At 42.8% G+C, this 14,431-nt stretch overlaps 1 protein-coding gene across 1 annotated transcript in view; it reads left to right on the top strand.

Moving 5' to 3' along the window:
* The window catches only part of Slc24a3 (solute carrier family 24 member 3), a 538,383-nt gene that overhangs the window by 373,146 nt on the left and 150,806 nt on the right, over positions 1 to 14,431 (top strand). The window contains exon 4 of the mRNA XM_027922464.2: positions 14,197 to 14,271. Within this exon, the coding sequence (XP_027778265.2) occupies positions 14,197 to 14,271 (75 nt within the window). The remainder of the gene's footprint in view (positions 1 to 14,196; positions 14,272 to 14,431) is intronic.

Genomic DNA, 14,431 nt, shown 5'->3' with positions numbered 1-14,431 from the left:
GTTGCTTGCCCTTGATTCGCTTACAGTTCAGCTGTTTGATGTTATCTGGCATCTGTGGTGCCCAGCAGCTCCCAAAACGGTGACTGCAGAGAGAATAACAAGAAAATGACAGGAAGACAAGAATGCAAATTTCCTGATAACTTCAACCCGGTTGGTATCTTTCAAAGGAAATGTGCAGCAGCTTAGTACTAATCCTGGCACAAAAATTCCTAGCCTATTGTGGTTTTCCTTGGAAAGGCTTAGCTCAAATTACTAGTAAAAAACTTGGGCAAGAAATAGGTCTCTTGGACTTGAAGCGAAGAGTTCTACTATCTTGCAGAGTGCATTTTTTTTTTTTAATTTCAAATCCTCCAGAAAAGTTAACTTTTAAAATAAGGAGAATACTTCCCTAGGGTAGAATTCATTATTCTCATTTTCTCAAGTGAGTCTGAAGAAGAAGACCTCAATGCTAGAAATAAGGCCGCTAATCAATCAGCCTTTGCACGGAATTTTAATAACTCCTAGACTATGCCACCTGGGTTTAGAGGGAAGGATGTGGGTGTCATCGAAAAAGTGGGAGAGAAAGAAAGGCAAGCAAGAATCCAAGAAAACTTGACAGGTCATGAGAAATCAGTGGGTATCATAAGCAAAATGAAATTAGAATTAGAACCACAAGCTCTGACTTGGACTGGAGTCAGACACATAGGGTTGGAGTCCAATTTCTGCCTGTACTGGCTCTGTGACTCTGGGTGTATATTATCTCTGCATCCATCTTCTTGTTTGAAAAGGAAACGCAGCAACAGTGCCTACTTCATGATATATTCAAAAGGATCAAGTTTTAAAGTAGTTATAGGCTACTGATGATGTCGAACGAACATCATTTTTCATCACCACCTCCATCATTATCTTTGTCATTATCACATCATCAAATCATCATTATCACCATTATCATTCTATCATAGTCACTGTGATCACCATCATCACACCATCATCATCACCATCATCTTCACATCAGATCATCACAACCATGATCGTGAGGTTCATCTGGTGGAGCCTACTTAAGAACAGTTAATCCAGATTTATCATCTAAGTAGTTCAGCATGGCATATATGACCGTCCCCAAACTGAACGTCACTTATGCCTCCGGCTCTGTCTCTGCTTCTTCACTCACAATCTACCCTCCAACAACAGTGAATGATTCATGGTGTTCAGCATAAGCCATATTAATTTAAGACACCATGCTTTTATTCATGCTTCTCCCTTGCTAGTTCTGTCCTGGATTCTTTGCTTGGATAATGACTGTTCATCTTTTCAGATGAAGTATAAGAATCAGCTCCTTCAGATAATCTTACCAAACTCTTCCCCTCAATAGCTCTATTCCTAGCTTTAATATCAAGTGTTCTGGTTTCATATTTAGCAGACATGTTGGCATCCCATCAGATCCACAGGAATCTTCCTCACCGGTTTGGGTGCCTATCCAGCAGCTCTTGGGTGTGTTCTGGATCACCCTGGTGACCTTTAAAAAGCTACATTGAGCTACTGAGGCCACTTCACCAAGATACATTGAGAGTGGAAAGTTCCTAGGAATTTGCATTTTCTCAGGTGGTCTACAGCAAATGACTGATTCCTGTGCCTCAAGGAAAGACAGAGTCTCTGGTGTGATCTATATGCCCAGAGTTCTGTGCAGAATTGGGCTCAGGCTGGGGTGTCACCTGGCACCATACTGTTCTTTGGGTTCTTCTGCTTTTTTGACCTGTCTTCCTTGCTACTGTACCAGTCTCCCATGGCATATGGATTCTGATCTGGGAAAAATCCAAAAACGTTGTGCTCTGGGCAATCAGGTAGTGGCTCAGACTGTCAGAAGACCAACTCCCTTTTCATACTAAATGTCCATGGAAATATATGGATGGGATAGATGCCGGGAAGATAGAGAGTTCTCCTTCCTCAGCACCTGGAGTTCACATAGACATTGAAGTCTTACAGCACTAGATTTGGATGAAGGATGACTCTGTAGATACTGTATACCTTTTGCTATTCTCTTCAAACCTCAGCTCTCTCACCTTCAACGTGGAAGATCTACAGGCCCAATTTCTGCATGTGGATGATCGTAAGGTAAAACGAGCAGATGCATGCCAAGCACCGGGCCCAGGGCCTGGTCCATTGACAGTGGCTTAAAAATTCATTCATTCATTCATTCAAGAAAATCCCAGAAACCGTGTCAAGCACTCTTCTAGGCCTGGGGATACAGAAGTGAACAAAACCATCGTAAACTTCTGCTCTGTATATTCCCATTGTGGACATCTTCAGATTCATGGGTGCATCGTGGAGTCGCAGCTAAAATGGATTTGGGTCCCTTTTCTCACCCTTCCACTCTGGAGGCCCTCCTCTCCCCTGTGTGGCTCCGTTCTCCTTTCCCACCTTCCTCATTCTTCCTAGTGGTCTTCTCTGCTGTACCCCTTCCCGTTCTCTGCTCTTCAATGCCCTGCTCTGCACTCAGTCACTAAGGATGAGTTCCCAGGGTTTCTGCGCCTCTGGCTTCCAGTACAACCAATGAGAAGCAGGACAGGAGCAGAGAGGTTGGGCATTTCTTCCCAACTCCCTCCTGGTTATCCAGAGTCTGGCAGCAGCTGCTTCCCTTCTTCCTCTCGGATTCCAGATCTTCTGAGAAGTTCTTTCCCCACGATCACCACCCTGGCTACGGCAACTCCATTCCCACAAACAGATCACGGCTTCCTACTCTTACAAGGATCTAGGTGCCTCAACAATCTTTATTGGCTCCCCTAACTCTGACTGTACTGCTTCAAATAAGCCCTTTGTTAAATTGTCTTCAGTCAGAAAAGTTATCTTTGGTCAGACTCTTTTGAGTTGGCTTCATTTCTTGCCTGACCCTGTCAAACATACCAGCCTCCTTCTCCCACTATCCTGCATTTGACCACCCTCAAGTTGTCCTACTAGGGCCCTATAGATGGGAACACTTGAGGATTCCCTCTGACTGTGTTCCCTTGGGCCACCTGATTCAGAACCTTCATGTGGTGCTAGTTGGAAATGCAGACCCCTTTACCACGACCCCTTTACCACAGCCCAGACCCGCTAATTAGATCCTCTAGCAGTGATGCTAGGGAGTTTCCATTTTGTATGCATTCCGGGTCACTCTAGTACTGTGTTGTTCAGGGTTACATCGCTGTGGCCAATGTACCCAACAAGAACAACCAAGAGGAGGAAAAGTTTACTTTGGCTCATGGTTTCAGAAGTTCAGTCCAGGGTCAGCCGACTCCACAGCTCTGGGTCTGAAATGAGGCAGAACATCACAGCAGAAGGGCACGCAGAGGAAAGCTGCCCAGTTAAGGACAGACAGAAAGCAGACAGAGCTGGGTGTCAGGAGCCGTGGATAATATGAGCCCTGCCTTCTCCAGCCACACCCTACCTTCCCACAGTCACCACACATTAATCCATTCAAATTATCAATCCATCAAATGGATCAATCCATTGATTAGGTCATAATTCTGATCATTTCATCTCTAAAAATTCCTGCATTGTCTCATGCATGAGCTTTTGGGGACACCTCATATCCAAACCATAACAGGTACATATTAAAGTACACAGTGATCACTTGTTAATTCATTTCATAGAAGATCTAGCATCTACTATCTAGCATATAACTACCTATTTTTGCAGTAGTGGTAAGTGTAGATAATAGTTCAAGGTCTTGGCAACACCACTGGTGTGATATGAAAGATCCGTGATTTCCATGGAGGACATAATCCCAGAACCTGACAAACTTAGTATGACTTATTGCCTATATTCATTGAGGAAGGAAATACTGAATTTGAATTAGAAGTTAGGGAGAACAACGGCTCAGTAGGGTGGATATAGCTAACAATAATGCTTTGTACATCTCAAAATAGCTGGAAGAGAGGATTTTGAATATTTAAAGAAATGATAAATGTTTACGATGATAGATATCATCCTGAGGTGATAATTACCCACCATGTATATGAATCAAACATTACATTGAGCCTGGGGATGCAGCTCAGTATCAGAGAGCTTGCCTAACAGCACTGCATTCCATCTCCACCACTGCAAAAAAAACAAGCAAATAAAACACACCACATTGTACCTCATAAATATGCACAAATTTGTCAATCAGAACTAGCAATTTTAGAAATGCAAATTAACACTACAGAGATTTCATCTCACCCCAGTCAGAATGGCAAGTATCAAGAATTAAGAAACAACAAATGTTGGTGAGGATGTAGGGGGAAAGATACACTTATACATTCCTGGTGGGACTGCAAATTGGTGTAACCACTTTGGAAAACAGTATGGAGATTCCTCAAAAAACTAAAAATGGAACCACCATTTAACCCTAGGAATGGAACCACCATTTGACTCAGTTATCCACCTTCTCAGCATATATCCAAAGGACTTAAAATCAACATACAACCACATCAATGTTTATAGCAGCTCAATTCACTGTAGCTAAGCTATGGAGCCAACATAAATGCCCTGCAACAGATGAATGGATAAAGAAAATGTGAGATACACACACACACACACACACACACACACACACACAATGGAATGTTACTCAGCCATAAAGAAGAATAAAATTATGGCATTTGCCAATAAATGGATGGAACTGGACACTATCATGCTAAGTGAAATAAGCCAACCCCTAAAACCCAAAGGCCAGTGCTCTCTCTGATATGCAGATGCTGACTCATGATAGGGGGTGGAGAGGGAGGAGTTTAGGTTCACCTTTTTGGGCAGGGGGTTATGGGGGGAAGGGCAGAGGGGTGAGAAAAATAGTAGAATTAATCAGAGATGACTTTCCTGTGTTCTTATATGAATATTTGACCTCTGTAATTCCATATCATCTATGACTACAAAAATGGGAAGTTATACTACACGTATGTATGATATGTCAAAACACATTCTACTGTCATGTGTAACTAAAAAGAATAAATTAAAAAATTTGAAAAAAGAAAATGTGGTATAGATACATAATGGAACATTACTCAGCCATTAAAAAAAAACAATGGCTTGATAACATATGACATTTGCTTGTAAATGGATGGATCTGGAAACTATCAATATTAAGTGAAATAAGCCAACTCCAAAAACCAAAGGTGGAATGTTTTCTCTTGTACGTGGATGCTAAGACACAACAAAGGGAGGGAGCAGAAGTTCAGGGATTAGACAAAGGGGAATGAAGGGAAGGGACAGGGGGTGGGCATAGAAAAGACAGTGGAATGAACCTGACATTACGTTTCTATGTACATATATGAATACACCACAGTGAATCTCCACATCATATATATCCACAAGACTGGGATCCTAATTAGAATAAGACATACTCCATGTTTGTATAAATACGTCAAAATAAACTCTACTATCATGTATAACTAAAAAGAACAAATAAAAACATTTAAAATTTTTAAAAATTAATAATAGAAAATCAGTTAATGAGAACAAAAGTGTAATTAATCCTTATCCAAACCAACAAGGTTCTAAATTCTAAGAGCTCCTTGGGAGTTGGAGCTTACGAATCCAACTTAAGAGCCCCCATCTTAAAGTAGGTCTCCGCAAAAAGGGATTGGAAGTCTGGCAGAGGTGAGAGGAGCAGATTCCCCTCAAAGAGAAGGAAGACAGTCCTCTTTCAGACGTGCCCTGTGGCCTGGTGGTCGGGAGAGCCCACTGAAGAGGTGGGTCCCCTGGGTTGGAATCCTTCCTCTGCCTCTTGCTATGTGGCATACATCAAGTTCCTGAACTTCCCTGTGCCTCTGTCTCCATTTGACACCCAGCATCCTCTCCTGCAGATTGTGAGAGTAAATAGAGAGAGCGTGTACCTGCCCCACAGGTGTTCCCTGCAGGCCACGTCAGCCTCAGCCTCAGCCTCAGCCTCAGCCTCAGCCCAGGCAGCCCAAACCTTGTTCTCAGAGCCTCCTTCAGGAGATATCAAAGGAAAACAGCCTGAAAGACTCAATGACTTCCTTAAGGACATAGGAGCCAATAGTTCAGGAAGTGGACAGTGTGAAAATGTCACCTGGAGTCAGAAAAGGAGAGAAGGGGGAAGAAACAAGAATGCAAGGGGGCATCTGGGATCCTCATCCTCTACTAAAACATCTCCTTGGAGAGGGCAAGTCTGTTATTCCCAAGGCTCCAAAATAACGACTCCCAATACGGAGACCTCCAGGAACACTGAACAGCTGTCCCACACCTGGGCATCGTTTTTTTTTTATTTTTATTTTTCCTTTTTTGCAGTGCTGAGTACAGAACCAGAGTCTCCTGAAAGCCTGGCAAATGCTCTACCACTCAAACTACACCCCAGCCCACACCTAGGCACCTCGAAACTCCTTTAAAGTAAAATAATTATAGGATTTGTGCTAATGGAGCAGGTACATTCACATTACCCCTTTCTTTAAACTTTGAGTGCTTGCAAGATCAACTTTTTCAGTTGGCAGTAGCCCCAAGATTTTCACAATGCCAACCGATAGAATGACCACAGGGTGGGGCTTAGTAGAGAGTCCCCTAGACTTTAGGAAGACAGACGTTTCTGGGAGTGACCCCTCTTGTTTTCAAATCGTATTTCATCCACCTCCACAATCCTCCTTAACTCACTTCTTCTTATTTTAATTTTGGCTCAACCAGAAACAGATCCGGAGACAACAATGTGAATGTATGTGGTTACTTGAGAGGTAGATAGAAATACAGGAGTAGAAAGTGAAGGATGGATGGAAGGATGCTCATGAAAGAGGCTCTTGGACAACACTTTGGACACTTGAAGTTTAGTCCAGTTAGGAAACCCTGGGAGTCCACCTAGAGCTACCCCACCCAGAGAGGGAGGGAGCTGGGGTACTGGTACACCAGTTCCACCAGACATTGGTTGCGGGTTCCCGACACAGAGTTAGCTGCCCAGCGTTCACTGACTATCCTGCGAGATGAAACCAAAGTCTTCAGAGAACTTGAGGCAGATTCTGACCTTTGAAAAGTCCGTGGAACTCAATAAGACCTGAAGAACGTGGTGGTACAGAGGAGAGATGCCAATGGCAATCCGCTACATTCGTCTTCCCAGCCATTCTCTTCCCCCAGTGCTCGTTGGGACACCTTGTTCTGGGATGTGAGGCTCCACTTGTCTCTCTGTAGTGAATGCAGTCAGTGTGTTTCCAGAAGAATAAAATCCATAGTGGTAGCAGAACCCAGGAGCAGGCATATGATCCATTTCCCTGAGGCCTCCTCAGGCCATGAGATACAGAGACTGTAACGGGAGAAGGTGCTTTTCAAAGAAATCACTTTTATTTTTCCAAGCCTAATCATGTGATCGCTTGAAGCTATGAAAAAAGAGGAGGAAAAGAAACCTCTATTATCTTATTATTCAAACCCAGGTTCCTTGAGAGATTTAGAACCATTTCCACTCAGGCCAGAGTTCTAAAGATCTTCCCTAGGAATTGTTTCTTCAACATTACCTTCGTTGAAATTAAAGACAGAGGCAGGAGTGCAGATGATGTAGTAAAAAGAAATCATCTGTGAAAACGACTGACTGTGGAGGCCACGTAAAACAGCAGGGTTAAAGTGCCACTCAAACGCATCTGCCTTCACCATTCAGAAGCACTTATATATGGACAGTTCAGCTACTGCCTGTTCACCTCCATTAACTCACGGACCACAGTGATTTCTAGTTACCCTAGGTAACCGTAGCCAAACTTCTCCAGATTTATTAGTCCCAATCAACCTTTGAAATTGCCTGATGAGATAGTATTTATCTTTTAAAATCTCGGTTCAATAGCTACCTCTTCTGTGAAGATTTCTCCAACCATCTACACTACGCTTGCCCAGCCAGATCTTTTACGCCCCATATGGAGTAGAGAGGCACGTGACTGCAAGTACATACTAATAGTGAGTGAAATAACACGTTCCTTTGCTCACATAATAAGAAGCATGGAAGGAGATGGTTTGAGACCTTAGTTCAGATGGAGAATGGTGTCCTCAAGTCTTGGCTACCTTTAGCATGTTAGTATGTACCCTCATTTTTGTTGTTTCGTGGTCATACAATGGCTGTTACCATTCCAGACATCCTATCAAAATTGAAGGCAGGAAGAAAGGATGACTTTAGTTTGATTTGTGCCTTATTCTCATTGGACAAAATTGTGCCATATGGTCATGGTTAGTCCCAAGAGAAGTGAAAAACCTGAGGATGTTGTTACTCAGAACAACATTAGGGTCATGTTTGCAAGATGAATGAGTGAATGGCTAATGAATAGGTAACCAGCCGTTTCTGCCATGTTGTAGAGCTCTGTCCTAGGATTTTCACACTCTGAGTTAAGGGGAGCCACTTATCTTGGGTCCTCGCAACTGGACCTCAAGTCATTCCCACCAACCTGCTTGCCTCTGGCTTTGAGTTGATGCTCCACCCTTCATTGTGGAATTAATACACAAGTAACTCTTCAAATCCTAAGGTGTGTCTTCCTCAGAAAAGGATCATCTTTTTCTTTGGTGGCCTGTGGATGGTGTATACTTTAAACACATAAACATGATTTCAACTGAGGTCCTAGCTGCCCTTGGAAGTTCAAATTTGTCGTCTTGTGTCTTAGGAATTTTTCAAGTCCACTCTCTTGGGAGATACTAATGATTGTTGTTTTCACTGTAGCTCTTTTGGCTATTTTGGCTTCCCCTCTTATGTGTGTCTCAAAGGACACAATCAACATATTGCCACGGTAGTGCTGTGCAGCAGATGACCTCACAACCTCAAGGGCACACAGCAACAAACAACTGCTTGGCTGTCTTTGGGTTTTGCTTAGCTGATGAACTTGGGCTGGGCTGGGCCAGTCTCAGCTGGGATCCTGCTGAAGGGTGAGCTACTCGTCAACTGATCTCTGACAGCCTCAGCTGGGGCAACTGGAGTGACTGGTCTCTTCCACATGCCTCCTCTTCTGCAGCAGGCTAGTCTGGGCATATCCCCATGACATTGTTGCTGTTGAAACAGTGACTGTGTGTGAGATGCTCAGCTTCGTCCCAGCTCCCTGCCCATTTGTTTCCATGTACTTCTCACCAGAGCCTTGTAAGCTAACTGGAGAACAGGACCTGAAGAGTCTCATGTTGAAAGCTCAATGAGATAAGATGAGTTGCTCAAAGTCGCACAGCTTGGAGGTGTCAAGTCTAGGACTTGATGTGAAATCCTCCACCTATCCTGGGCTTCCTGCAAGGCCCCAGGCTACATCTCCTTTAGCAGCTGTTTGTGCCCTGTCAATGCTATTTAACGTTTCTTTGGACACCAGCTACTCCATGATTACCACTGTCCTTGGGATCTATTCATTCCATATAAATCATTCTGTACAAGCCCATCCTGAGACAGGGTGGGTATGCATGCAAAGGACCCCGTTGCTGACCTTTGAAGGAAGGAAGGCCAGATACACAAATATCAAACATGGCTCATGCTCCAGGCTGCACATGATCAAGGTCAAAGTACAGGTTTCCAGGCAGAGGGTTTCGACAAGTTTCCATGGAAGAGAAGCCCCTGTGGTCCTAAACCTCAGCTAAAATTCCAAAAGAACCACTCTCTCTCTCTCCCTCAACATCCCTCACTCGTCATTTCCAGAACAGGTCCCAAGCACTGACTTGTTCTGGTGGCTGCAGCCAGTCTGGGGGCTCACATTCCACAGTGAACTCGAACACATTTGTGCTGCCCCAGGATATGGGGACAGATCAAACTTTTTGAGACTTCAAAGCTGTCTTGTATTCTGTGGTGCACCTTGTAAAAATAATAACGTTAGTAAAGAACATCAGTGGCCCTAACAAACAGCCCCCAAAAGTGGATGGCTGGGATTCTAAAACTGCTCCTCCCTCTGTGTGTTTGGAGAAGCCAGCTTACCAACAGGTGAGCTGAAAAACAAAAAGTCATGAATCAGAAATGGCCTTGTAGTCCAGGCACGGTGGCACATGCCCATGATCCCAGCTACTCAGGGGGCTGAGGAAGGAGAATCCCAAGTTCAAGACCAGCTTGGGTAACTTGGATTCAGAGTAAAAGTTTTTAAAAGGTCCAGGGGGGGCAGGGTCATGACAGAGCACTTACCTGGCAAACATGAGGCCCTGGGTTCAATCCCCGGTATTGCAGAAAGAAAGGAAGGAAGGGAGGGAGAGAAGGAGGCAGAAAGGAAGGGACGGAAGGGAGGGAAAATGAAAGAAATGACCACTGTAGGGAGAGACAGCTGGATAGCTGAGCTCTGTAGGGAGGCTTGGGAGAGTCCTGTGGTCAAATCTAATCACTGCCATTTGCTGGCCAGGTGTCCCAGGGCAAATTGTTAAGCTCTCTTGAGTCATCTGAGAAATGGGGCCCTTTCTCCCACAGAAACTGAAAGAATTAAATAAGATAGGCCTCATAAAGGACAGTATTTTATAAGCTTATGTAAAGGTTCCTTAATGTGTACCTAGACAATTTGAAAAAGAGATTTTGCATACTGTTTTATAAAATTTTCTGTTTAGCAGTGTATTGTGAATGTACTATGTGATCCTTACTTGGATCATGCCTAGAATTTCTGGCTCAACAAGCTGTGGCACATATTATTTATTAATATCATTATCATCAATGATATTATTATGTCCTTTGGAAATATAGGAATAGTCAAATGAATCTGAAATTGCCTTACTCTTTTAAAAATATTTTTGCCTGTTGCCCTGATAGTACCACCAATGTCGTACTTCCTGGAGGTACCCTGAATCTTGAATTCGAACCTTGTACCTTTGTTTTATTGCTTTGTTCAGTTTGCTTATGCATGCTTTTCCAGCGGGAATCTCTTTTTGAGGGGTCATGGGTGGACATGGCAAACTATTATAGCAAGGGGGTTCTATAACCACGGTGGCAGGCATACCCTCAGATGCCCAGAAGAGACCAGCTGCTGACAAGGAGCCCCTATGCCTTGCAGGTCCCTTGGACTCCCCTGAAGTTCTTTGTTACAGGGTGTCTGATTGACAGTGGGTGTCCCCTCCTCACCTTGCCTGTGCATGGAAACCATTGTGATGCCCCTTAGCCGGCATCCTTAAAAGCACTGAAAACCTGGCAGATCTGAGCATTGATATTACCGTGTGTTAGACAGAGCTTCTTGCCCTGAAACAAGATCGATACTTAATATGGGGACATATTCTTACTGAGATGGTTTATGGACTTCTAAGCAGGGTTGGCTATTCAGTGAGTTGAATATGTCAGCGATAGACAGCTTATTTAGGTCTTGGCTAATCCACAGATGTGCAGTTCTGTATTTCAATTACTGAATTTGGATGTCCTTTCAAGGATAATGTTAAAACCTGTGTATCATTGGATCAGCCAAGTCACACAGCAAAAGAGCGTTTGAGGCCATTGTAATTCGGGAATGTATTATCTAGCTTATCCCCAAGGCTGTAAAATACAGCATTAATTATTTTTAAATTGACATCTTCAAAACACCCCACAGGCAAATAATTTTGTACAGATTGAGTATATCAATCAATAAAAATATATTTTTAAGATTTCTCCATATGCCAAGCCTCCCGGCTCCTTAGAGATTAGAGAAGTATAAAACATAGCTTTTACCTCTAAAATCTCCTATCACCTAGAAAAATCACACAAGAAATAAAAATTCAGCATGGAAAAATTAAAAAGTATAGACAGTGATTGTAAAATGTAGACAGATTCACACTAAGTGAGGGTGGCTGTTATTTTGATTGATGGCCTTACAAACTTGTATGCAAATAAATATACTTGTGTGTGTGTGTGTGTACTTAGACAATTTGAAAAAGAGATTTTGCATACTGTTTTATAAAATTTTCTGTTTAGCAGTGTATTGTGAATGCATGTCCTTATCTCTTAATGTGGATTTACATAATCCCTTTTAATAGTATTTCATTGGATAAGGAATAATAGTTTATATAACCCATCTCATTATGGTAAATTTCATTAGGTTTTGATAATTTATTATAGCCAGTTGTTTTGGAACAAATATGTCTTTTTGCATTTGTCTGATAGTTCCACAGAATCAAATGTTAAGGCTTATTTTAAAATCCGATGGAAAAGACCAAAATATACACTTGTGCAAAGAAAATAAGCTTATCCAAAGGAGGGCCAGCGGACTAGATTAGAGTATGACTGAGAGTCAAAAGGTTGCCATCATTTCACACAGGTTGCTACAGAACGTTTCATGAAAGACAATTGTGAGTGACAAAAACTCAAGAAAACTTAAGTATAAAAGGCATATTATTGGCTCATGAAATGAGAAAGTCCACTTTGGTTTCAGACTGAGTGTGTAGTGTACCTGTTCCATCTCTTGATTTGGTTTCTTACTGTGTGAGCTACTTTCTCAGGTAACCTCTCTCTACATTTCAACTGTTTCTAGTAGTTTCAGATATAAAGGGTGTTTGTATCTCATGAGAGGAAAGACCTTCTCCCCCAACTTCTCTATTAATCCTTTTGTGGCCCTTTAAGCAGACCTCCTACATACCCCCACTGTGAGACAGGGAATGGGGTGTTCTGATGGCTAGCTGTGGTCATGTCCTATGCCCTGTGGTAAGGGTGGTCAGTAATGAAAGACAAATCACTACTGAGGATTCTAGAACTTGAACCACATCCATTAAATGCTTTGGGCTGCAAGTAAGAGGAAAACTCCAAACTGACCTCAGTGATGATTATGGTATTTATGAAGTCCTGAGGCATGGAAGGCTCCACACTATGTGATCAATGACTCAGTGATGTCCTTAAGGGCTTAAGTGATTTCTGAGTCAGGGTCTACCTCATTCCAAGTCATTCAGTATGGCTACCAATGACAATTAGGGGCCCCAGATTCTTGTCCATAGCCAGCAGTACTGTAAAGTACAACATAGACTTTCCTGTCATTGGATTGGGCCTGCTTAGGTCATGTGACCACCTCTGAACCAATAATCATCATCACTACACAGCAATTAGGAAACCATTATCTACCCTTGGATAAAAGGATGGAGTCACCTTCCACATAGAGCCTTGTGAAAATTTGATTAAAACGGGATCCCCTCAGGAAAGAGTGGGAGATGGATGCTGGGTAGTCAACCAACACTGGAATCCAAATAACATTTCCTTAATTAGTGAGTAAACACAGGGTTGGATAAGGTGGAGAAGCAATTTCTTGCCCAAAGGTAGAATTCTTCCTTCTTGGTCATAGATGACCAAGATATGGAAACACATTTATGAAGACTGTTCTTCAGGGACCAAGATAGTAAACAGGTTCAGTTGGAATTTTTTGTTTATCTATTTATGTCTTCATTCCACCTATATTTATTGAGCACCTACAATGAACCAGACCTGTGCCTACTTCTAGTTATATATCAATAATTGTGTTATAGTTAGCTTTGCATTCTGTGACCAAAAGTCATGAAGAGAACAACTTAGAGGAGGATAAGTTTATTTTTGCTCACGATTTCAGAGGTTCAGTCCAGAGTCAGTTGACTCGATAGCTCTGGGCCCAAAGGGAGGCAGAACATCATGGTGGAAGGGCATGGCAAAGAAAGCAGCTCAGAACATGCCAATAAGGAGCTGTGCTCACCAGGGACAAAATGAAAACCCCAAAGTCACACCCCCAATGACCCACCTCCTCCACCTACAACCCACCTGTCCAGTTTCCACCCAATTAATCCATATCAGTGGATTAATCCACTTATTAGGTTATATCTCTCACAATTTAAACTTTTTACCCATGAACATTCCTCATTGTCTCACACGTGAGTTTTTAGGGGGCACCTCATATTCAAACCATAACAATAAAATAAAGTTCATTCCTCCTGATATTTTGGACAGGAAAACTGGCAACAGAAAAATTAATGTATAATATATCAAAAAGAAAGAAGGCAAGGTAATGGGGTAAAGAGAAATGGTAGAGGAGAGTTAGGTTGATATTTGAACAGGGACTTGAAGGACATCATGGAATGAGTCAATAAGGTTTTGTAGGGGAAGGGGGATCTGGCAGAGGAGAACAGCAGGTGCAAAGGCCCTGCAGTGGGCATCCATAGCAAGCTTGGAGAATGAGGACATAGACAAGAAGAGAGTGGCAGAAATGAGGTCAGAGAAGCTGGGCCAAGTCGCACAGGTTCTTGTGGGCATGGTAAAGACTTACTCTGAGTTAAGATCATGATAACAGAGAACATGACTGAAGCAGAAGGTAGCCGGACCCTTACCACTGGCTCTGCCTGACTGTAACGTAAACTCTTTCTCTTCTCTTCCAGGCCATGTACATGTTCTACGCGCTGGCCATTGTGTGTGATGACTTCTTCGTCCCCTCCTTGGAAAAGATCTGTGAGGTACATGCTTTGCATTCTCACTGCGTCTGATTGAGGCCTGGAAAGGGACCTGTGTATGAGTATGTTCCAGCCTCCTTGCCCACTGGGAGTCTTAGATGCCAGGCATCCACTTGCTTGAGAAAGGACAGTAATAGCACAAAATCTTTTTTAAAAAATATTT

Source organism: Marmota flaviventris, chromosome 2 (assembly GCF_047511675.1).
Source record: "Marmota flaviventris isolate mMarFla1 chromosome 2, mMarFla1.hap1, whole genome shotgun sequence".
Classification (NCBI taxonomy): domain Eukaryota; kingdom Metazoa; phylum Chordata; class Mammalia; order Rodentia; family Sciuridae; genus Marmota; species Marmota flaviventris.
The sequence above is the reverse complement of the archived record's forward strand: the minus strand, read 5'-3'. Positions and strand labels throughout refer to the sequence as shown.